At 39.2% G+C, this 26,525-nt stretch overlaps 1 protein-coding gene across 4 annotated transcripts in view; it reads right to left on the bottom strand.

Moving 5' to 3' along the window:
* Positions 1 to 26,525, bottom strand: part of ldb2a (LIM domain binding 2a) — a 110,732-nt gene that overhangs the window by 29,771 nt on the left and 54,436 nt on the right. For all 4 annotated transcript variants that reach the window (XM_026183047.2, XM_026183056.2, XM_080304782.1 and 1 more), the window contains exon 3: positions 13,791 to 13,963. In XM_026183047.2, coding sequence (XP_026038832.1) covers positions 13,791 to 13,963 — 173 coding nt within the window. The remainder of the gene's footprint in view (positions 1 to 13,790; positions 13,964 to 26,525) is intronic.

Below are 26,525 nucleotides of genomic sequence, written 5' to 3'. Positions count from 1 at the left end.
CCCCCAGCGCAGATGGTCTCCTGAGGATCAACAAGAAAGAGGCTAGCGGCCATACTGCACCCCCAGCCCTTCACTACCACCACCACCACAACCTCCCCTTCCAGTTCCCACCCACCCACCCACCTCTGCTGGTCACGTGCCAACACACTCAGTTAAAGAAGCATAAATAGAAGCTCAATTGCACAAAAAACAATAAGAAAACTCCCTGAATGCAGAGCTGCTTCTCTGCTGTCTTAACTAAACATGTGGCTAATGCATAATGTGCAACCAACCCAACCAAAGGGGATTACAATATTCCAGTTTAGAAAAAGTTTCATTTTAGATTGAAAGACCCATAATGCATGTGTGATGGGAATAAATGAAAAATATGTACAACATACACTATTGTGGCGAATCCGCTTAGCCAAAAAAATGGATCGGACATCAATTGTAGAAACGATAGTCTTTATATAAGGCTTCAAAAAGGGGAATGTACAACAAATAAACTGCTCGACATCAGAGCAACATATAATGGCTTCCCGAAAACTTTCTTTTGCTAGCTAAACCCAGAGTAACTACCACAAAGGATTCTGGGAAACACAGTTTTCTAATGAAAATACCTGTTAAATGCTCTCTTTTAGCAGAAAATTAAATCTATAATTAACAGCTCTCACTAAACATGTGGCTAACACTTAAATCACTTACAAAATAACCAAAATTCTGTTATCAAACAATAAACTGCAATAAAGTTACAGCATACACAATTTCTGAATATGGAAAAAAACACTCCACATTTTTGTCCCGGATTATAAACTTCTGGTATGCTTTCATTTCTGAAACTGTACATTAATATGCATGTTGAACTACAGTTTTGTTTTCATATTTGGCTTGACCCCTGACTTAAAAAAAAACACATTTTTCTCTAACTTTATACTCTTTTTCTCCAATTTCATAAGAGCATAAACAACTGACAGAAACAAGCTTTTAGATCTTCATGCAGACTTTGGTTTCTGGATAGTTTGCACTTCAATCCACTTGTTAAGGGGCACAGTGCATGAAGTCAGACCTGCCATGATTAGTGTGTACTCAAGGAATAACTAAGATGAAGTATTTACTGGATTGTAAATATTCTTCTATTTACGCTTACTGGTTGCTGAGCTGCAATACTGGATTTCTTGATGTGTCTTCTTCTGCATAAAAAAGAAATTATTTATTTATTTCATTTTAAAATTTGGTTTTAATTTACTCAAACAAGACCAAACTCTTGGTCTGTGTCTATGCTCCAAATTGGTCTTAAACCTTATATAGTAAATGAAAAACTTGTGATTTTCTTTCAGTGATTGACACAACTGTCACAAAAATGCTGATACAGTGGTTTTATGTGTAAACGCGTTTAAGGGATCTGCATCGTTTGATAATAGGCTTGTCTGGGCTAGATAAGATTAGATTTGACTACAGAAATGTTTGGAAATAATCTGTGGTGTTTAATGGACAGTGACAACTCTCTTTATTTATTTAAGTTTAATTCCAACAGCAGTTTGTCCAGTGGCTGACCTTAGAGTTGAAAGGGAAAGCAGGGACACATCACAGCACGTAACAGACTGAAATAAAAATAGCTTCAAATAGAAGTAAAACTATGTATTTGCAAATTTAGGGATTATATTTACATTTTAGGATAAACTGATGTCTTCCATAAAGATTTAAAATAGACAGATTTAAAAAAAAACGTTCTTGATTACCTAAAAATGCAGTTATGTGACCAACTTTCCTAACTCATTTAACTTTTGACATATACTGTATCACATTTTATTTTACTTTAAAACTACAGACATTGAATAAGTGTTAAAAAAAAGTATATCGAAAATACACTTCCTACCACATAAGTCCAAAGTAATTAATCACTGACCTCTAGGTACCCAGACCATTTGGCATTATGAGTATGACAGTTGTAAACTGCCTCTTTAAACTGCTGCTAAATGTTAAAAAAAGAACAAAAAACAAAAACAAAAAAAAACCCCTCATAAATGTTACCTTTGGTCTTTTCTTTCTTTTCCTCCTTTGAAATAAAATGCATCATTGTCACTCTGTAGCATTATAGGTTTTTACCCCCTGGGCTTATGAAACCTATTAAAAGCCCAAATATTATATATAATAGGCCAATTTGAGGGAAACGGGTATCTCTTTTACATCATTCCTGGGAGTCTGCTTTTAGTAGATTTGTGTAATTTACCCACCAGCAGTTAAATAACTTGAATTGTGTTTACTAGTGAGCTGGTATCTTCTGATGCGTTCCAGGTGCTGTAGCCTACAGTGAAATAACAATGCACTATTGATTCTTTTTTCCATAGTGCCAACAGTGAGTGTCCTTAGCACTGCATCTACTATTGCTCCTATTTCTCTCTGCAAGCTTTCTGCCTCCCTGAAACTGATAAATAAATTGGTAAGCTGCCTAAATCAGAACCAGAATAGGAATCCCGTTAATTGCCAAGCGCAATAAATGCGCAGGAATTTATCTTAGTGGCACTGGTGCAGAGACGCTATATTAACCACAAATGCAACCAAGGAAGGCTTTCTTTTTTCCCACAGATTCCAGAATAGATTCAATCATACAAAGCTATTTATTTCACCATAGTGAAAGTCAATCGGTTAAAATCTAATATTTCTCAGCATGGTTGTAACCATTTATTTTTAGCCAAAAAGTGTTCCCTTATGAAAACTAAAAGAAGGAAAATCCCCTTAAATTAAAAAGTGGTCCATTAAATGGTACGGCCCCTCGCAGAGAGTCCCCATTGATTTAAGAGCAGAGTCATAAATCTTCCACACAACGGGGCTGAGATCAGGGGATCTCCAGCTCAAAAGAGCAAGAAAGAATAACAACGTCCTGCTGCCGAGACAATATTCAATACTGTACCCTAACCTGGCAATCATTAATAACAGAGGAGCTGAAGGTCATTAAATCGATTAATATAAGACCTGATAACTACTTCTGGTGAATATGAACAAGATCAGAGCTGGCTAAAGTAAAATATATTTTAGCAACAAACTGCTGACATTGGTTATAGTTCTCTAACTCAACATGATTAGTAACTACTGAGAAGTCTGTAGAAATGCTGTTAGTAATAACGTACACGTGAATAAAGTGTGTTATATTATGTTAAGTCTGCATAAGAAATAAATCAGTCACTCAGAAACTGCCTCCTATATAAATATCTACTGGGATTATTAATTTTCTACTACAGCTACTACAACATTTAGTCATTTTGTTGACATTTTAAAGACCGCGTGATTGATCAATTAATCAAAAACGAAAATGATCAGCAATTACAGCCTTAAAGTAAAACATATATATACTCTAATGTTGCCCCAGGATATTTTAATATTCTCCATGAAAATTATAATCACCTTCCAACTGTGGGCCTAATTTAATAGCTGAAATTAACTTTTAAATCAACAAACACATTTTATTTATGATAATTATGACATGTGTGCTGCAGATTATAGTTTAAACTTAAGAACAGCATTTCATTGGGATCTCTCAGTGGCTTTGCTATTAAGAGGTAACTGCAGTACTGTCAGTTTGACTGCTGGCTAGTTGTGATATCCCCTCCTATTCTATCCCCATGTTCCCTGACTGCCTCTTCTGGCTTTGAATAGAGGTTGAAATGTATATAATCTCATGGACCCTGGTGAAAAAAGTACAGAGGTGAATAAAATGTAATGGAAAAAAAACCTTTGCAAATTTATTATAGTAATCATCATGAAATTAAAACTTGAGATGTTAAATACTGTAAATGTAAAATCCCAGTTAAAGATGGCAGGTGCAAAAAATACCAACTAGTGCAAAAAAAAGGCTCTAAACCAACGCTGAAAGGGTAAAGATAGAGGAAATTGAAGAGAATTGAAGAAAAGATTATCCATCAAGCTAATGAGCAACATGCATTAGTGTGCATTACTGTACATACCACTGGTAATATAAACACCTGTGAAGGCACCATTAAGCCTCAGTGGTATACAATATATACATTTATAAATACATGCTGTCCCAAAGAAAACACTTTTTTCCAGGAAAGTCCTTGCTTATTATAGGAAGACCATCGCAAACCACATTCTACATATAACCTGCATAAAATCGACTTATATATATTTTATACAGCAGATTAATTCTGCCGTTACACAAAAAGGTCAGTAGGTGGCACTACAACAAGCTAGTGTTTATGAACTTGAGTCTATCGTTTGAGCTCATGGTTGACGACATAAAGTTGAGTTTTACTCCTTTGCTTGTTGGGATAGAAGGATGCTTTTTGTTTTGATGCTGATGTACTTCTTTTTTGGATTATGAATCTCCAGTGAATTAACTAACTGGGTTAGCACAGCAAGCATTAGCAGTAATTTTGTGTGGTTCACAAAATTACACTCTATCACAAACCAATCGGAGATGTTTATCTTAAACTGTAGAAACTAGTTTTTGAGTTTTATTTTCTGTCCTAGTATAAGTGGTCTTTGGGTAAGTATCATCGCAAAACACATTTGTATTTTCCCTCTTTTTGCAATGAGATGCATTCTAACATTTCAGTGAGAACTGGATTATTGTGGCTATTGTTCACAAAAGTGTATATTATTTGCCTATGGATATGATTCTTAGTCCAGTTCACTGAATTCATTATAGACTGAATTACGTTGTTGCATATGAAGAGCAAGAGAAACATGGTCACTAATGGTGATGAAGTTGCTGTACAATACAAATACAATACAGGATATTTTCACTGCCTTGTTCAGGTTTCCTTTTTTAAATGGAGTCTGTTTCTAAGTGACGAGTTCATCCAATTGTAGCAAGCCAGGATTCAACATCCCCAGCCATGATGCACCCAACTTATTTGATAGTGACAGCTGCGTTGCCTCTGGACAAATAAGCTTATGAGATCTTAATACAACACACTACCCAAGTAGTACTAACAACAACATAACTGTCTACACACACACACCACACACTTGAACTGAAGAAACTGAAGATAACGCTGAACCTTAATGACTTGAGTATATGACTCTTGAACACCTTTAGTGTTATAGTGTATACAGTGTCACATATGCATATTTCAGCAGCATTGATCCATAATAGTGCATCCAATTGAAGCATTAAGTTGCATTAAAAAAGTTCCAATTTAGAATTTTTTTCCCGTTGAATTCAGAGTTAGCACTCACAAAGTTGTAGCATCCGTACCAAACCTGACTTTAAAGTCTACGATAGCAGCAGAACACATAAACTGTAAATAACTGTTGCATATTCATGACTTGCAAACCTGACCTCCCTCTCCCAAGTCACTTTCTCTAGCTCTTCCAAGGGGGAACACTGAGGGATTCCCAAGCCAGGAGGTCTCTTGGGTCAGCTCCAGGGTCTTTCTGGTACAACATACCCAAAACACCTTGACTAGATGTGCCTAGGAGGCATCCTAATCAGATACCTGAACCATCTCAATTGGTTCCCTTTGATGTGTAAGAGTAGTATTTTGTGACTGGCTGGGATCCTCACCCTATCTTTAAGGGAGACCCCAGCGACCCTTTGGATGAAGCTGTTCCTTCCACTTGAACAGATGCCCATAGGTATAGATAAGAAACTAGACCATTGTGTAAACAGACAATCTTACTTTTACTATACTCATCCATCCAGTACATTATTAGCACACAACTCAAAGCCAACATTAATGATATTATGGGGCTGCATGAGCGTACATGTCACTGGTAATAGGAACATTTGTGAAGGCACCAATAATGCTCTGTGATACACAGTACGTATATAAGATTTGGAATAATATGTGCTGTGTTCAGCTATGTTCTTGTCTACTATATCAAAACTACATTCTACATACATTTCAGCAGCATAAAGCCACAATAGTGCAATAATCAATTTGAAGTGAGAGGTCCTAAATCCTGAGTGCTCAATCACAATTTTCAACTGGGATGCTCCCATAAGTCAGATATACCACTCGGAGAGTCGCAGGAACCCTGACTTTGCAAACCATCTTGTCTGCGGGTAGAGACAAATTCAAGCCAACATTAAAATAATCACAGAAAAGCGTCTAAAGAGGCATTACCAACACATTTATATGTAAGTACATATTAGCCACCTAGCTTAATCATTTGGCATAGAAGCACCCTGAAATGTACCTTCCACGGTCACCAGCAACTTAAACATAAATATATCATCGCCCCCTGCTGGTACTGCAAATTCTGCATGCTTGTCAATTTCACGCATTGGAGAGGCAAAGCAAGCGTGTCTATGACACCCTTTGGCGTGATATCGTGTTGCACTGGATAACGATCAACATCTGATTCCTGAGATAAAAGGAATGTGACATTAGATAGTGCGGGTGCTTAAATAGTCCAGACCTGTAACACACTGAAAACATTTGATGCATTATGAAGCAGAACGCATGTTGAGCTGAAAATCTATATCAAGTAAGAATGAACAATACAAACCCTCATCAGTTCCCAAACCCTTACATAATCCAGTATTGTTAAAAGAAGCGGTGACACAGGGGTACACAAACTCCTGTCCCAACTATTTTAGGTAGGTTGCTGGAGTCGCATTAAAAATATTTATTTTTTACATGCAGTTGTTTGTTTTTATTTATGATTTACAAAATTTCAGATTTTTTGGGACATATTTTCAGAACCATAGTAACCATCAGTAACCATTAACTATTCATTCTGTTGTTTAACAACAACCATTATTAAATAAATAAATAAAGGCATCGATAAATGGATATTGATAGATATGCACAATTAATACATACAATTATAAGAAACGTGCGGTAGACACTGCTGGCCACATTCAAAGCAAAGCATATATCAGGAATAACACATCAGCTAGTCAATTTCTCACCAAGGAAAAAAAAAATCCACTCAGGGAATTAAATTTACTTCAGCTGAGATCACTGTGTCACGAACTCGCCTTTTCGCCTTTTGCTGTTCGCTCACCTCCCAGCATGCACAAACCCCCAGCTGGGCACCGGTAACAAGGGCCGTGCCCCCGGAGCTAACACAGACTGGTCAGGGAAAGCGAGGCCTGCAGAGAGTGAATAGAGGTGCTGGGATACCTGGGGTGGCTCGGAGGTTGGGAGTTCTTGGTCAAATTGGCACCCTGTGTCACCTTGTCAACACCTCGCTGCTTTGTGGGCCCGCCACAGAGTGTGCACCAGCCCCTGGAGAAAGCCACCCACTCTAGTGTCCTGCTAGCCCAACCCGTTCGTTAGTCTGTAGCACCACACGAGATTAGCAACAACACAAAGGTAAAGAAAAAAAAAAGAACACATGAATTCATTAAACTGTACTAAGCTTGTTCAAATACTGCTGCCTTCTCTTTTTTCATCACAGATTGTCCACATTATGATCAAATGTAATCATTAAACAATACGTAGTGAGTGTAATTGGTCATTTATTGCTGCAATAGTAAGTAATTTATCTAATATTTCAAAACAATATGTTAAGCAAAATACTACATTTAGGTTTCCATATAAATCCACTTGTAAGTTATACACAATGGGTTATGTCTCAGTTGATATCAGTGGTTTGACAGCCACACTAATACTCTATGGGTCATGTTGATGCAAAACAGTCACAGAAGTACTGGAGCGAACAATCAACAGTGTCTGAAACAAAATACAAACCATCTATGAGAACAAATTCCCATTTAGGAGCCGTGCACTTTAACCATCTTACCTGCGGGTAAAGCCAAATTTAGAACACATACAATCCTGGAAATGCTGCATGTACCTTAAGAATGAAGGAAAATGCAATTCAACCCGAGAAGCCTGTGTGCAACCTCAGTTCATAATTTTAATATTTAGGTTTTTAATAACAATAGGCATTAAACAGACCTGGAAGTTTATTTAATACAGTAACTGTCGGATTCACTGGGGCACAACAGAAACCCCAGGAGGCTAACCATGGACCACTACATCACTAGTTTTTGTTCAGCAAAGGATATTTGGTTTGTTTTTGTTGTTTGTTTATCCAATTTTCTGTTATCTATCTACTATTTAGTCTACAATGAAAAGAACGAAATGCCCCTGAAAGCATTCATTCTGATCATCTTACTCTTTCATTTTAGTGACTACTCATCAATTATATTTGTAACTACAGTGTTTTTATTTCTGTTTGGGAAGATGACCGAAACTATGAAAACAAGAAGAAATTTTTAATAAAGCAAAGCAAAATTATTCTTTCATTGTGCTCAAAACTAGAAATTTTGAAAGACAGAGAGAGGTAGCAGCAGGAAAGGAAAGAGACAGATATAGGCAGAGAGAGCGAGAGGGAGAGCAAGAGAGCGAGTTGGGAGCTGGGGATGATTTCTCTAGGGATGAGGGGTGTGTGTGTGTGTGGGGGGGGGGGGGGGTGCAGGGGTAGGGGGGTGGTGGGTGAGTGAGAGAGAGAGAGAGATGTGGAGTAGAGAGCAAAAGGAGAATGAGCGAGCCAGCAAGCCAGGGAGGAGGATGAGAGACGGGGGGGAGGAGGAGGGTGGAGAGGGATGGTGGGGAGGAGGGTGGTTGTGGTAGAGGAAAGCGAGGCGAGGCAGAGCTGATTGAGATTCGGGCCTCCAGAGCTGCAGGCTCGCTGCTGCTGCTGCTGGGAGCTCAGGGAGAACACGCTCAGTTATTGGAATTTTTTTTCTAATGAATTAATTCTTCTCATCCAATTTAGGTGAAGATGAAAAGAGAGCAGCGCTGCAAGCATCAAATTTAGCTTTTTGTTGACCGGGCCGGGGCAGTTCTGTTCCCGTTCTGTATGGTTAATATTGGACACTTGTAATATATTTTGTTTTTGGGTGGGGTGGGGGGGTGTTGTTGGTGTTATTCTTTTTGAAAAGACTTGTTTACAGAACTGCAGAAAAACATTAAAAGATATTTCCTGTATGTGTTACTGGGATTGTTTACTCATTTACTAATATAATAACACAAAGAGACCCCCTCAACCTACACCCAACCTCCACTCAGCCACTAACCCCTACATGAATACAAAATTGACTGAAACACTGGGCTCATGTGCCCCCTCGCTACAAACTTAAATGCAGGCAGTCTTGCATGTTAATGTACTCCAACATAGCACACAAGCAATTAAACCAGGTTTCTTCATGCAATGTTTATACACTCTACCTATGCAAACATAACTTTTTTTATAGATAGGACATGTGTTTTTTTGCCCCCTTTCTTCCTGCAAAACACTAGTATGCTTAATAACTTGATCCTATCATTAAAGTTTTATTTATAAAGTGATGTGCTGTAGATGTGAGCAGCTGTCAGTAGGGCTAAAATATGGCCTAAAATTCATATCGCGATATAATTTGAAGCATGTGCGGTAACAATATATATTGCGATATATTCTTTTCTTCTGTATAACGTATTTTCCACACTATAAAGCACACTTAAAATCCTTTAATTTTCTCAAAATCTCAAAAACATTTTGGCGTGCAGAAATCTGTTAAAAAATGTTTTAGTACAACTTTGGTAAGCCGCACTGCTTGATGGATTGTCAGAGCATTACGGCTGCCATAGTGAGGAGCTTTGCGGAGTAATCTGGGTCCAAAAAGGTCCCAAAGTCAAACGAACACAGAGTTAAGAACGGTCTAAATTCTTTAATTTTTAATAAAATCATCAGTGTTGCTGCTTTACCAGGTGTAACAATTACGTTTAACATCCAGGCATCCATGAAAACAGAAGTTATTAAATTTAACGGAGTTAGAAGTTAACAGGAAGTTAGCTCGCTAGTTTCCACCTAAACATGACATACCATGTTCTGACTGAGAGATTTTTGAAACTAATTCAAACGTACAGCTCTGCTACCACTTCCAACATAAATGAAGACAGGAAACTAAACAGCAGTGGCGTTTGCAGGGTTACTGAAGTTGGACTACCTGGTATATAATGTTGTGCTACGTGATTGCTAGCAACACAGGTATGTTAGCATAACATTAGCACAGTGAAGCTGGAGGATGAACGCCAACTTTTTTCCACTTGATAAAAGTTAACGTGAGGGATTCTGGTGGTCAGGGACAAATGCAATCGCATAGCAGGATGCTATACACGGGGCAAACGTCAGTCAGGAGAACAACTGAGATCATTCATCCACAACACAAGGTTAGTTATTAAAATACTGCAACATAGAGCAGCTGCGAGAGAATTCAGCATTAATGTATCAATGTTACGGAAGTGGAGGAAGAGCAGTTTTTGGCTTTCCCCATATTTCAAAAGTGCTTCATCTCTTTGCTATGACTGTCTGCATAATTTGCAGATGATAATTGTTGTAGCCACTGCGATGCTTTCGACCAAAACAGGCGCAGCTTGATGACATCATGAAGCGGTATAGTCAAAATCTCTATTGTTGACCAAATTTATATAGTTTCTATCGTATATTGTTTCTATCGCCCACCCCTAGCTGTCAGCAATGAGACTATCCACGGTTTTTTAAATTATTGCTTTTTATGGCGCAGTGGCTGCTGGTTTACTTTACTTGAGGTATATGTTGAAGCACAGATAGAGCCAGTACTGGTGGGACTGCGATGGCCTCAGTGAAACAAGTGTAATCAAAAAATAAGGCATGCCTTGGTTACATCAAACTACATCTGCCAGCGACACCCCACAAGAGTCTTTCTGCAGGATGGTGGAGTGATGTGAAAGTCAAGTGAATTCTGATTTGTCAGTTCACCGTGAGGTCGCACTGCAAAAAAAGAAAAAAGAAAGATTGTATCTGATTTGGGTGCGTACAGACTGTGGGGTTGCAGCAATCTTGTCAGTTCACTGCAAACCGCACAGTGCAACATGGATCTACTCGTGCAGGACGTCAAGTTTGATGTATGCAGACTCTATGATGATAATAAGTACTGAATGATAGCCAACACGCGCATCTGTTATTTCTCGGCTATTTGTTTCCAGGCTACATCCTTATTGTTGCAGTCACGATAACAGCTGGAGAACACATCATACAAACAAGGCTGCTGCTGCCACAACTCAACTAGAGTTTCTTCTTTGTTCGAGTCCAAACATTTTATTTTCTCCATTGTACTGCCATTTATTTAATATGGGTTTGTTCTGTTTTGTTTTTTTTCTTTTCTTTTTTTCTTCCCAAGTGCCTTGGGAAGTTGGCCAGTGCATCATATCCATATCGTACTAGATTCTTCCTGGTTGGTTAGTAGACGCAGGACTTGGCAGCAGTCACGCTATGAGGTGTTCATTTCTGACACTGTCAGAGTTTAGGATTTTTTTAGTCACAAGACTGTTAAAACAGCCAACTTTGAACTTCTTTCTCTCCATGATGCAGGAGCATTGCTTTGGAGACACTACCAAAGATAAAATTATGATTCTTTCACATCCATCAGCTTTTGACTGAGCCAGCCCAAAATTGTAGTGTACACCTGGCTTAAGGATTGCATATGAAAGTGGGCCAAATCAAAACATCACTGTCATTGTGTTATTTGCACTGTCAGGAAAAACAGATCTGAGTCAAAATGAGCCAAAAAACCAGCTTTTAGGCCACAACTGTCAGCAATCTGAATATAGACCAAGATATGTCTGATGGCTTATTGGAAAAATACATTATTTATCCAATCCCATGTGATTTGGGGCTGCTAGCTAACCACCTGTTTGTTAGTGAAGAACCCCAGTAGTTCAGTGATATGAAAATCTGTATATTTGCTAATGTTCAGTAATTTCTCTTTACAAGTGAGAAAGGGAAGGTGGAAGTGGATGTTAGTAAAACTAAAAGCAGTTCAATCAACTTAACAAAAACGTTTCTAACAGAGCATTCAATATTATTAAATGTTTTTGTGTAAACAATATCATAATGTAGAATCATAAATGTGATCATATTAGTTTATTCCTGACTCTCAGTCAACTTTCAGAGAGCCCTGGCAAATTATCTTGCTCAATCAAACTGACAGGATACTATCAAAGCAGTTTCTATAGGTTATACATTTATGCAAAAGTTGAAACTACTTGAAATTGAAATGACATAATACTATTGTATGTCACTTAGCATTAAAGAAAATCCATGTCAAACTATTTGAAGGGTTTTCTCAATTCAACTTAACAGCTAAATGCAAAACATCAAAAGATAAATCAATGCCTTATTATTAGGAAAAAGATTACCCAAAGCCAATAAAGTCTGTGAAATTGTGAAGTCTACTTGTTCTTAAAGCTAAAAGAAATCTATGCCCATTGGCAGATTATGTTTATTTCTTTTTAGAAAATAATTTGCTTAATTCACCCTTTAGCCTAACAGCCTCTGGCAGATCACAAAGCTTAATTTTGCGCTCTGCACAATACACACACTGACACACACACCCACGAGTGAGTGTATGCTGTCAAGTCCTGAAAACAAGAGGGCGTATAGCTGTTTAATGTCAGAACAATCCGGTCTGGTGCTTCAGCTCAGGGTTCATGGTACAGGGAACATGGAATCCCTTTAGCTCGGCTGCTCTGCGCTGACAAGCTATCTGGCCTCAGATTCATTTAGACAGTCAGCAGAAGAACACTAAGAGTCAGCGAGCCATCTAGATCAGACTGTGGTGAAGCAGATATTCACTCCAGCTCACAAGGGATTTCTCTCCCACAAGACAAAAGCAGCTGAGCTCATCTTTAGTGCTTTCAGAAGACCTTGGTGTCAGGTTGGGATTATTTCACCTGTGCAATTTGTGTTTCCTGTTACTGCGAACTAAACTTTACTCTTCAAAAGTCTTATTCATGTCCCCCTAGCAATATCTTCGGAGCATCTGGAGGATTAGGAATCCAGCATTAATATGAGCAATACCAGTAGATTTTGAGGTCTAGAAGTGAAAAGAGTAAATATGAGCATATTTGATATTTACAGTAGCTTGGAGATATCTGGCCTAAGAAAATTCATGTAAGGTGCATGTTTAGACAGGTATAAAATATGTCATATTATTAAAGCTGCACTTTTGAGTAATGAATGTGTAAGATTTAATATTCACATCTAAGCACATATCCACTAAAACAGGACACAACTGCAGGATTCCTCTAAAAAATTAAAGACAAAGAAAAAAAGCTACGAATCGACTGACTGATAGTGAAAATAATTTGCTGACTCACTCAGACTGGCCCTTGGTGCGGCTCTGCTCACCCACCATCTAAAAAAAGCTGTTTTAATTCGTCTCCTTTTAAGGGCACCTTTCTTTTAGACCAAATTTCCTCAGTTGCACCTCATAAGCAAAACATATGAACAGCAGATATGTCTGCCTGAGATGACCACATTAGGATATCCACTTTTCTAGTCAATGTATGAAAACAAGAGTAGAAAAAAAAACTGTTGATATCTTTAGAGTATTGGAGTGTTTAGAGCAGTTTCTACCTCACAGAATTGATGGTACCTGCAAATATAATTACTTCATGACTTGACACTTTTATCATGTTGAATTTGGGCATCAACCATTCTGCCAGTTGCCATATGACAGAAAATAAGGACAAGCATATTAAGTTACTTCAATTTCAAGTTACTGTAACTAAAATGTCACACAATCTTTAATATTTTTCCCACAGATATCAGAGATGAACACTTGAAATCTATGCAAACTAAGTGGATAACCCATAAATTCATCATATAATTAATTCCACAGCATAAACAGTAAAGCCCCCAGATGTGACTTCAAAACCCATGTACAACATGAAAGTGGATAAAGGGGGAAAAAAAGACTCAAAGGGTGTAAATGAATTTGATCTTTAACCAGTTAAGTGGCTCGCCTGGGCCATTATCATAGCCTGTGATCAATTATTCATGTTGGGAGAAGCTCAGGGGTCAGGTGTTACCTTTGTAAACATTGGTTTCCCGTGCTGGGTGACCATGGTGCACTGATCACAGTCCAGGGTAATGCAGGAGTTGTGGAACGACTCCTTGGAGTGTTTAAGGATGTAGTGGAGCTCAGTGACCCCTCCCTCAAAGACTGTGCTGAAATAACGGGGGATCAACGTCCGGCCGATTGCTGCGAGGAAACAAAAGAGAGGACAGAGCTGAAAAATACAGTCAGAGCCCAAATATGAAATGCCGAGTGGTGGAGATAGGGAAAAATATACGGCTATTACTGTAGACTATAATGCTATTGCTACCATCACTCTGTCTATACTTGCAACTGCATAATTTATAGACTCCTACTCTTATACTGTATGCAGCATATAATGTACAGGCTATACATTATATGACTTTTCTGCTGCTAGTTTCAATGTATATGCATTATACAACAGCTTCTGTATAGATACTACCAGAACCACTCCCTTTTCTAAAAAGGGATAATTAGCTTGTTTGTTTCTTGCCATGAGGTAGATGAGAAGATTGATGCTACTCTTAAATCTGTCAGTTACTGAGCTGGAGCGGTGAGACAATTAGCTTAACTTAGCATAAATACTTCAACCAGCAGGAAGCAAGAATCCTGGCTGTGTGCAAAGTTCAAAAGCTCTTAAACCACAAATTAGGTTAACGTTTTATCTACACACTTGTGTTTGCATACAGATTAAACAAATCAGATACAGTCTATCAATTAATAAACTTTAGATGGGCATTAAGCATTGGTTTTGGGGACATCTTTGCTTTTACTTTGGCAGGAAAACTGGGGATGGAGACAAAAAATGTAGGAGAGAGTGCAGGAAAAGAACATGCAGCACATGGTGCCAGACTGACAGTCAAACTGGATCCAGTGCTCAGAGCATATGGAGGGTTGCTGTATGAACCCCAACCACTCGGCATTCGGGTCAATCCACCAGGCACTATGTTCGAACTTTGAACAGAGCCAGCTTGGATGATTTGCTTTTCTTCAAACCTCACAATAAGGTAATCTAATCAACTCCTGGCTGAACACATGTACAGCGGTATCAATTTTCTTAACTCATTTTCAGAGAGAAAGTGGGAAAACTGACAACTGTTCTTTTAATTTGATGACTATGAGCATGGATTCCTTCAAAACCATTTTATAATTTCACAAAAGAATGCAAACCTCTTGGATATCACATGCGTAAACCCAAGCAATCACCCAAAACCTTTGCTTTGTTGCTTTGTTTTAATTTGATACTATCTGATATCACCGCTCTGAATGCTATAAATACTCATACACCAGCAAAGAAGGTGTGATCAGACTGTGAGATAACTTCAAATTCAAATTCAAATTCAAATTTTATTTGTCACACACACACAACCATACACAGTATGGCATGGGGGTGAAATGCTTGTAGCTGTACAATGCCCGACCATTAAATGACAGAAGAAAAGTTTTACAATATTTACAATTTACAGTTTACTACAAAAATTTACAAATTAACTTAAGAATTTACAGTAAAGAATGTGCAAATAGCAGAAGAAATTATAAAGATAAGGATTATAAATTATAGGAATTATGGATTATAGGAAATGTGTGGTGACGTGTGTGAGAGTCCAGTCTTATAGTGACGTGTTTGGGAGAGTCCAGTCCTACACCTGGTTCAGGCCCCGAATAGCCTGGGGGAAGAAGCTCCTCCTCATTCTCTCTGTTTTGGCCTTAAGGGAGCGGAAGCGCTTCCCAGACCTCAACAGTGAGAAGAGTCCATTGTTGGGATGGGAGAGATCCATCATAATCTTCCTAGCTTTGGACTTGGTGTAGATGGACAGCAGGTCAGGGAGCTCTGATTGAATGATGCGTTCGGCTGAGCGCACCACCCTTTGCAGATCTCGTCTGTCCTGCTTGGTGCTGTTCCCAAACCAGGTGCAGATGTTTGCCATCAGGACGCTCTCGATGGTGCAGGAGTAGAAGTTCTTGAGCACCTTCAGTGGCAGATGGAAGTCTCTAAGTCTTCTGAGGAAGAAGAGACGCTGACGGGCTTTCTTAACCAGGGTGTTGATGTGACAGGACCATGACAGGTCCTGAGTGATGTGGACACCCAGGTATCGGAAACTGTCCACTCTCTCCACTGGCGTGCCACTGATGATGAGGGGTTTGTAATTCCTCGCCTGCTTTGTAGTGAAGTCCACGATCAGCTCCTTAGTCTTGCTGATGTTTAGGAGGAGGTTATTCTCCTGGCACCAGGTCTCCAGGTTCCTAATCTCCTCCAGGTAGGCCGTCTCGATGTTGTCGGAGATCAGGCCCACAACAGCAGTGTCGTCAGCAAACTTGACAATGGAGGTGGTGTCTGATGTGGCTACTAGGGGTGCAACGATATTCGTATCGATATTGAACCGTTCGATACAGTGCTTTCGGTTCGGTACGCATATGTATCGAACAATACAACATTTGTAATTTCTTTTATCAATTTTCCTTCTGACGATGCTGTCTGTGTTGAGCGCTCAGTGAATCTGTGTTCGACTACTCCGCCTAGGCTGCACTGTCGAGCGCAGATCCACTGAGCGCTCAACACAGACAGCATAGTCAGAAGGAAGAGCGCAGGGCACCTCCCCCACCCTCATTCAGATCTGGCGTTTGGAATTATTTTGGTTTTCATGTGACGTATGACCCTGAAGGTAAGCGAGTCATGGACTAAAGTAAAACAGTATGTTGGATGTGCCATGCAATGCTCAATTACATTGGTGTGAACTAGTGTGCTAGCACAGTTAGCTCGTTAACGTGTTGGCCGTCTAGCCCCATGCACGGAGCGATCGGCGGTAGCTCGTTAACGGAGATTTGCCGTGTTGTGGCGTTAAGGTCATTTCAACGAGATTAACCTGAAAGCACTAGCGGGAACACAACGAATATGACTGCACATTTACGCCGACATCATCCTAGTGCAAAGACAAGTGGAAGCAGACAAAAAAAAGCAAGCATGCTACTAACTTTAGCCGAGTCATTTAGACAGCTGTTAGCACATGATTCTCCTTATGCTGCTGAGAATATAGCCCAGAAGAAGCGGATAGTATAGCTTTTATTTTGGAAAGAGCCATTTCTCTGTAATAAACTCTCTTTTCCAAAGATGAGTGATTCCTCAATCAGATACAGGGCTTGCAATATCGCTAGCCCGACGTCCCGGAGCTAGCGATTTTTTCAGTCGGGCTACCAAAATCTATCTCTTCCCTGCCCGTCGGGCTATTGTAGGAAAAATATATGTCAATGCTTTTGCATTCTTTCAGAAATGTAGCTGGGTAATTATGTCATTGGCATCGGTGAGCCACTGTCAATATGTGACATATTGAAATCGCGTTTGAATTTGCGCTTGTTTTTTTGCTTTCACTTTGCAATCGTGTGAACTGTGTATAGAGAGCGACAGCACTGATCTGTGAGTGATGATAATTTGTGCACCAATTCCTCTGACATCGTCTTATTAATCGTTAGCTTACTATGCAAACATGACAAGTGAAATCTCCCGCAGCAAGCTTAAACATGTGAGAGGTTGATCGCGCAGAGAATCGCTGAGCTTATGTGAGTGAGTGTGTAAAAGCATTTCAGTTCTGCTGAGCCAAATAAGACAGGTCAGGGTGAAGAAGTGACAGCCAAAGAAAAGCTTACCACAAAACGGAGAAGTTATGACAAATCAGACTATAAGGCAAAAAGAAAGTGCAGCTTTATGGTTTCATGGACAAAAGAATTTCTGTGGCTGCAATATGACAAGCTAAATAACCAGGGCTGCACATAAGTGGTCCGCAGGTGCGCATTCGCTGTCAAAATAAAAAACACGCACAAGGGTTAGGGTTAAATTTAAAAACTGTACTTTTGAGTTAAAATATATATTTATAATTTTAATAAATGACAAATTAAAAATGCATGAACATTTTTTTGTATCGAAAAAATATCGAACCGTGACACCAAAGTATCGAACCGAACCGAACCGTGAATTTTGTGTATCGTTGCACCCCTAGTGGCTACACAGTCATAACTTTACTTATTAACAATATGAGTGTATTTTTGTGGGACCAAGCTACTAAAGATATATGTTTGTACTTATTTAAAGATAAATATAAGGTACAGATAGAAGACACTGGTTACATTACTTGTTACTGGGCTGAAATGTGATAAAGAAATTTTCTTTTTATCACAAAGTTCTGTGCAAAACTACGGACAACCTTACAGCTTCCGTAGGAATTAGTAGCAGACAGGTGCTGCTGGTCAACACGATTAATTGATTATCAGGAATTGTGACCAGCTCTGTAAAAGCAGAACTATTCCAAACCTTCTCGGATTACTTTTGTCTTTGATAAGAAGAAAGCATTTACTTATATTATATATTTAAAATTCTTATTGGTTGATGGTTTGGTGTTATTTGTCTTATCTAGTTCATAAATTTTTTTTCCAAAATTATACTTTCTGTCTTTTGACACAAAAAGGAAATAGGTTCATTAAACATGCACTAAAAATGCATCCAAACAGAGCATGCATTCGTTTATATGCAGTCTCGCTGTAGCTGAACGGCACTTGAACAATAATCCTACACAAATGATTTTCAATATTTTAGCAGTTCTGTAGTGTATGCACTCTTAAATATATGCGATTGAACATCAGCTAGGAATCGAGATAGGACATATAGTATATAGTTTAACACAAATTATTGATTGTCCTGAGATGTAACGATTCACTGCTTCTGGACTGGACAGACTTCTATTCTCTTTCGAAACAATATCAGAATCCTTCACTCCTCGATGGAGTCTGATTGATTGATCGACTCTGATCTTTCCTTTAAGCAAGTGTCAAATAAATCTTCCAGTGCATTGTGGTCAGTTCAATACTTCCAGCAATCCGAACACTGAAGACTATCTTCAAACAGCAGACAACACCATACATTTTCAGTTCACCTCTTCCGAGTACAGCACTTTATATAATACACTGAATTTTGAATATTCCTCATATGAGTGATACTGCTCAAGAGTTTCACAGACTTTTCAGAATAATAAGCTTCCATGACTTAGTTTGGTATTAAACTGAATTATTAAGATGGACAACTTCTGCGGTGCAAACTTTCCACAGAAGCCTAAAGAGACAATGAACAGGCTGCATGATGAAAACTGGAGGAGGAGTCACGGAGGGAGAAAGTGTCTTCAGTGTTTTATAGCCCTCAGGCTTTGTCTGGTTTCTATCTCCTCTGTGTTAGCTGGCTTCAAGGAGAAGACTGGATAATACAGTGCATGAGGCTTACATTTCCCATTGCATTACACATGCACTGTGAAAACATGCAAGATACAGATTCTTCAATACTTAGATGAATTTTATAGTTTGGAATCATGCAATGAAAAGCAATTACTTCTATGTTTTAACTCTTGATTGTGGAAATATTACCTATAATTTGTTAATTGCATAATCTTAGTTTATTTGAATGTAATAAACTTTAATTTCACAGGAGCATCTTTGGCAAAACAAACCATTCTTATCAGAAACACATTCACACCAAAACTTCTGCAGCTTAGACTTTCTTTTGTCTCAGAACTTCTACCTCTGCAACATCAGGAAAAATCCCACTCCACTAAGAACCTAAAATCCTGCTACAGGTCTGTTTCCATCAAAATGCACTGCAATAAGTCAGGGTTTTAAAAAAAAAGGGTTCTCCTTCTCGTATCAGTGTTTAATAATTATGAGAAAGCCTTGACTCAACATTCAAAACAATCTTCACAATTTCACCAATTCAAAATCTCCATTTCAAAAATGGCAAACTCAAAGGCATCAATTTTAACATCACACAAAATCAAAGTAGTTAATATTTACAATTTGACAAAGTAGAGCAACTTAATAATGTGGGAATTCTAAATCAAAACTAAAAAAGATTAATTAAAATTTTTGTTGATCCAGTAATCTTTAATAAACTAGTCTTTTACTTCTAAGAAAAGCACAATTACAGTCACAATTTCTTAGGATGGATACTTTGCAGGATGTGGAAAAACAGCTTTATTTTAGCACTTGGAAGAAATAATCTCAGTAAAAAAAGAGATATTAATAAATGGAATTTACTTAAAAAAAATAAAGCAAGACTGTCTTTAGTGGACAACTTGATATGCAGATCAGATATTCTGTATACCACCAGCAAAGAACAGCTGCATCTAACAGCCTTTACTTTCACTTGGGATAAAAATTACAGCCTCGTCTTGTAACTGCAGAGCTCAATATTGCAGTTTCAGTTACTTCTTGAGCAGCTGTGTAGACGCAATCTGCTGAACGACTCACACCATCTTCAAAACCACATCTTGGCAACACATTCCCTCTTAAAGAGCCTGCTTTTCTTTCTCTTATTTTTCTAGTTATAGATTTTCTGTTGAACACTGCTACTTAGTTTCAGCACTGCCCTCCTTCAAACGTATGTACACATACACACCTGAGAGCAGCTCTGCAACCACTGGCTTAATCCAAACATCGCCATGCAGTTCCACTTGAGCAACTTGACTTGCTCAAGGGCACAGCCAGTAGTTACTGGAGGGGAAAGTGATTCTCATCCACTCAAATGCACAGGGAATCTGAACCAGCAACCAGTCCTGAACTAACAACTGCACTTGAGGTGCTTTGTCCAAATATTCATGTCCCTTTTGGATTTTCTTTTCCTTAATATTTTTGTGAATTTTTCTTCATGTGCCACTTGTACTTGTACCGTAGCCCATCAGGTAAAGGCTAAATAGTTATACTGTTTAGAGTACAATACAGTTTCCCCTCATGGACAAAGACAGCTATGGCATATATGGAAGACAAAGTAGTTTTAGTGGGCTTCTGAAAACAGCCCTGATAGAAAAAATTACACATGCTAGTAAGACAATAAAACAATATCCCAGAGATCCAGTTTGCATGACATACTTTAAATATGCTTTTAAATGTTTTAATATCAGCCACGTTAACTTCCATCAGACTTTCAACAAATAAGATAGCATTTACTAAAAGCAGCTGCAGATGTTGTTCTTGCTAAATGTTCAAATATAGAAAAAAACACCAACAAAAGAAATTGTGAAAAATACATTACTGGTTTCTAACTTGAGAATTTGTCAGAGGATATTATTTCCACTGTGGTTTTTGTGGCAATAATCACCAGATTAACAGTAGAAATATTACTTACAATCTGCAAGTAATCTAACATTAGCAACATCTTGCTAAATGGTGCTGCACTTTATTCAGCTGAATTTGAAACAACTTCCACTTCCACGGCTTCACTGGACGACTATTGTTATTTTGCTGGAGCCTTCTGTACTTGCATCCCGCTGCGTCATTGGAATGGCCTCATTGAAATGAAAGATGAGGCTATGTTGTTTAAAGTAGGGCTGTATGTTGGCCCGAATGCTGCCTAAATTAGTGATTCCCAACCAGGAGTACTTGTACCCAGGGGACCACTTTTGGAGTTACCAGGGGGTACATGGAAAGATTGCAGTGAAGGGAGGCTAATTTGAAAAAATGAGCATGATTTGGTTGTGGAAAAATACACCCACATATTGTATTTGCGTTCAAGAGGATGCAGAGGATGCAGCGAAGCTGAGCTTAAGTGAGATTACTGTAACAAGTCCTAATAAAGTACCAACTGTTAATGTATTTTCCAAAAGCACGGAGAAGTCCACTCTTTCTAGCTTACAGTAATGGATAAATGACTGAAACATCCAACTTCTGGCACTCCTAAGTTGTAGTTTTGAGATGGGCATGTCATATATAACTTCTAGATGTAAATCTGTGCAAATAAGCACCTGCATTTAAGGGTGCATGGGTTCTTCTGATGAGATATGTTAGATTAAAAAATAACTAAATCAGACCTTAATGCATAAATCCATACTCTTTTATTTTGTTTTCTTTCTAGCATCATTGGTTTCAGCTCTCTAATCCTGGGAAGTGTTAGTGACCTGCTCTACCAGCTAAGCTATGCAGGACTGTTAAATAACAAAAAAATCCAAAACACACATAAATCCTGACTTTGGGATTATAAAAAGCAGGCATGTTGGGATTTTCTTCAGCCTCTCGTTCCTTGCCTAGTGGAACAAGTCTCTCTGTTCCTCCGCATTTTCCTGCCCGTCAAATCTCCATCATTAGAACACTGGAGGAAAAAAAAAATCGGGACAGCCACATTATCCAGCAGCACATGGCCTCTGATTTCAAGCAGAAATAATCCATCTTAGAGTCAACACTCTGTTGGCTAGAATTATGCTCTTTCTCTCCTTCCCCCAGGGCGGGTGGGTGGTCAGGAGGAGGTGGGGGTGTGGGGTAGGAGGAGGGGAGGTGAAGCCTGGGAATAAAACTTCATTTAGAAGTGAAATGTCCCTAAAGACAGTGGCTCAAGAGGCTCTTGAGGTCAGACCTGGATGGTGGAGTCTAAAACGAGAGACGGAGAAAGAGAGGGCGATGGGGATGATGTCGGCGGTTGGGTGTGTGTGTGTGGGTGGGGGGGTGCAGAAGGGGGGAGGAGACAGGGGGAGGGTGTACCCGTGACTGGCATGTTTTTCAAATTCGATAAAGTCAGGCATGACTAAATAACACATAAAATGTTTGGCATCGTGAGCAGTGGCTGAGGGAAGAGGAGGGAGGGAGAGCGAGCTGCTGGGTCCGCTCGGCGTGGATGACTGTGTAAATGATGCTCTCTCGCTCTCTCTCTTTCTATCACTCGCACTGCACCCTCTCTCACTTCTCTCTCTCTCCCTGTATCTCGCTCGCTCCCTCACTCGGTCTCTACCACGGTTGAAAAACAAAGTACGTCTAGGAGTGGAGCTGACTGCTAATGCGGAGGAGCTCTGAGGAGACGAGGGGGAGAAGGGTAGAGGGGGTGTGTAGGGTGGGGGTGGGAGGGGTGCGTTGGGTAGAAGGATTGGGACAGAAAATGAGCAAGGGATGAAAGAGAGAGAGAGACAGAGAGAGAGAGAGAGCGAGAGGGAGAAGAAACTAGGAGGGAAGATGAAAAAATAAGTGCTTGTCAATGAGGAAAAGAAGACCCACTGAGGGGTAATAGGAAGGATAGGCAGCAAGACAGGGTGAGACAGAGAAATAGACAGAGGGCTGGGGGAGTTGGGGGGTGAGGGGGTGCTCAGGTGATACGCAGATCTGCTTCTTGCACACCCCACCAAACCATGCAGGAGTTTTGGTTGCGTCTTCTCAACCAAAACTGTCCTAATAAAAACCAGCGTGCATAGCCTGGAGTGACAGAGTGATAGATAAGCATGTAATGGTAGTCATGCTAGCAAGTCTTGGATCATTTCAAGCACAACAGTCTTGTGTTTCTCCTCAGACAGGTTCTAGACTGAGGCTCAAATATTTTCTAGCCTCCCTTACTCAATATTTACATTGTAGGCAAACACTTTAGCCGAGCTGCTGTACGTCAACAGGCCTAATTGTTGAGCTTGAGGGTGCTTTCAAGGACATCGTAAAAGGACATGTCAGGTCCTTTTTGTAGTTCACAGAGTTTCCTTTAATCTACTATGTTTTTATGTACTTGTGTTGTTCTCCATCTCAAACACAAGTTTGGTAACAGGCATGAAATCAGATATAATGTTCATTTATGCCTTTTTACTCACTTTTTTTTCATTAAGTAATCAAACATCTAGCTGCTCTCCACCACTGTTCCTGTGTAGTCCTGCTACATTTGGATAGGTCCCTGGAAGTTCCCTTCTGACTACTTGTATATGCAGATTTGTGATTTCACTCTAAACCTCAAATGTGCAAACACTGAATTCTGCATCAGACGGATCAAACTTCAATGTCCTCTTCAATGGCTACGACTGCAGTGGTGAAGCCCGAAATTTAGGTGTAAGACGAGTTCTAGCAAACTATGTGATAGAGCAGGGCGATATGACCAAAAATATTTATCACGATATACATTTGAAAATTTGCGATAACGATATAACTGACGATATAATTGACACTAGAGAAAATACTTTACAACTCCACAACTTTATTAGTGCAAAAAAAACAAAACAAACATCAATGTATTTTCACTTAAACAAGCAGCTGTTTTTTATGTGCATTAAAGTTATATATAAATTTAACAGTGCAAATTCAAATTCCTCGCTGACAGTTTAACCAAAAGGCATTTCCAGTGGAAATTGGCCGACATATCTTCAGCATAACCATGTATAATATCCACAAAACTTAAAACGAGGTTATACACACAATACGGTAATATTATGTTGAAGCACAGTACGTATCACTCCGCGAGGCTCCTGCCTACGATAGCCGTAATGCTCCGACAATCCATCAAGTGGTGCGGGTTCGTAGCTTAGCAAAGTCGTACTAAAACATTTGACAGATTTTCGAGCGCCGTGTACGACATAAAATCGTTTCGAGGTCAGTAAACACAACCAGGATTCATACATAAGGTACACGGGATTATAAGGGGCCACTGTCGATTTTCAGAAAAATCAAAGGATTGATTTTTAAGTGTGCTGTATTTTCCAAAAAACACTGTAATAACAACGGCCCACTAGCACGCTCTACCAAAAATAGTGCTTTGTTGTGTATCTGACGGACGAAAGCTAAATCAGTTCCACACCACTGAAGTTGCAGCATTTTTACAAACCAATTCTAGTTCATCCGTTTCTTTCACCCTTCTCATTCTCCGTCGCCGCCATGCTTTTTCCGCCATGTGCGTATGAAAACAAAGGCTCTGCGCATGCACGTTTTATGCATATCCTATCGTGATATTTCATTTTCTTATCGTTGCCCAACATTATAACGGTATTACCGTGAACTGTATGATATGGCCGAGCCCTACTATGTGAGCACTGTAAATTCATACTCCAGGGGGACTGAATTCTAGGTTAGGACAAAACAGGACAACCAATGACCAATCTAGGCATAGCAGAGAGACTGGTGCAGCAATTCACAACGAGATGACCTTGAAGAGGAGACTGGTCAAATAAGCAGGTTCCTTTTTTTTTAGTATTTTACTGCATATCAAATATATATTCAATAAATATCCAACAAACTATAAACTGCCAGAATTTTCTTGGATTTTCATAGACTGTTACTTTAAAGACACCACCGTGAGCTTTGAGATATTTTGATTGACATTTTTAACTTTTTAATAAAAAATTAAAAAAGAGAACTATTATATAGCATAGGTATAGCATCGCCACAGATCAAGGCAATTTCTTTATCCAACACTCTTACATTATGTAAAGTTACAAAAGAAACAACATTCAAATTTGAATTAAATATATATAAGAAAAAAATCTTTGAGAAACTGGACCCCATAAATGTTTGTTTGTTTCACGTAATAAACACAAAAGGTCACAGCTGAAGAATCTGCACGAGCTTTGCTGAAACACAACCTGTAGAGGAGAAATTCATAAATAAAAAAAACATTAAGAAAAGAAAAACAATTAAAATATGTTAGTCAGAGGATGAAGGGGAAAGCCCACGGGGACACGAATGATAAAACTGTGAGCTCCAACATTCACTACTAGCCTCGTGTTCTAACCCCCTGTTGAAAACTCTAATATTTATCTTTTAACAGGCAGTCGCCAACAGAGCACAAGCTTTACAAACTTCAAATAACCGCAAAAGACGAGAAAAACTTTCATGGAGCCCAGATGAGATGAAATACATTTGCCAATCTTATTTATTTTCCCTTCCTCTTCACCTCTCCTTCTCTATTTCTCTCTCGTCTTCTCCTTCATGTGTTTTCTTTTTCCTGCACTGTGCTGATTGGCCCGTCTTCAGTCGCGGGGCACTCCAGAGATACAGATTAGCTGGCGCTTGTTTGGGCGAACACGAAAAGCAGCATATGTCTCTCAAGTAATGTGTACCCAAACATGCAATTTACAAATAATTAACGTGGTGTTAATTAGTCACATTAATTCATGCCACTTTGTTGGGATTGTTTCCCCCCGTTGGTCCCCAGGACTCCTGCCAGCACCATCAGCCAGCGAGCGCGAGTTCTCTGCTCCAAAGCGAGAGTGGGGCGTCAGAAGAAAGATCCACTGGCTCGAGTACACACACCGGCAAACGCATTCACACATAAACAGCACAAGAGGGCACCTGCACATTCAGAATCACACTCAACAATGAATAAAACTGTGACAAATTAAAAGAAAACAGCGAGGGGAACTGGTGACTTGGTTCTGCTGTAAGGGGCACTTTTTTTAAAGTTAATTTGGATCTACTTCGAGGGAAGGCTAACTGAAAATCACACCGAGCTGTTGGCACAAAGGGCTCACTGAATAAGTATGAAAATGATGTGAATCATATACTAAAGCTTTCACAATCATCAGACCTCAACCAAACCTAACACCTGTGGTAGATTTTGGCCCACTGTGTTAAAGAGGGCTCTCCACCACTATCATCGACACATCTTTTGTAAGCTCTTGTTCTGGGGTACCTTTAATATGTTAGTTGTCTAATTTTGCAAACTAATATTCATCCTTTTTTAAGAGACATGTGCTGACTAATGAACCCACACAATGTGTGTTTTCTAAAATTTTATAATATATATATATATATATATTGTTATATACATATATTTCTATATATTTCCTAATTCTATATAATTCCTAATCGCTGCTTGAGAGAGCATTTCCAGCAGAGGGAAGGTGTACATATGACTGACTAGAAATTGTGTTTGTGTTAATGGTTAGTGACAGAGCACATCATCCACTGCAACAGTGTGGCTCAGCAATGTGTTTTTAACAGTTTTTGGACAACACTGGGGCTCTGTGGC

This window comes from Astatotilapia calliptera, chromosome 2, assembly GCF_964374335.1.
Source record: "Astatotilapia calliptera chromosome 2, fAstCal68.1, whole genome shotgun sequence".
Taxonomy (NCBI): domain Eukaryota; kingdom Metazoa; phylum Chordata; class Actinopteri; order Cichliformes; family Cichlidae; genus Astatotilapia; species Astatotilapia calliptera.
This window is presented reverse-complemented; position numbering and strand designations above follow the sequence as displayed.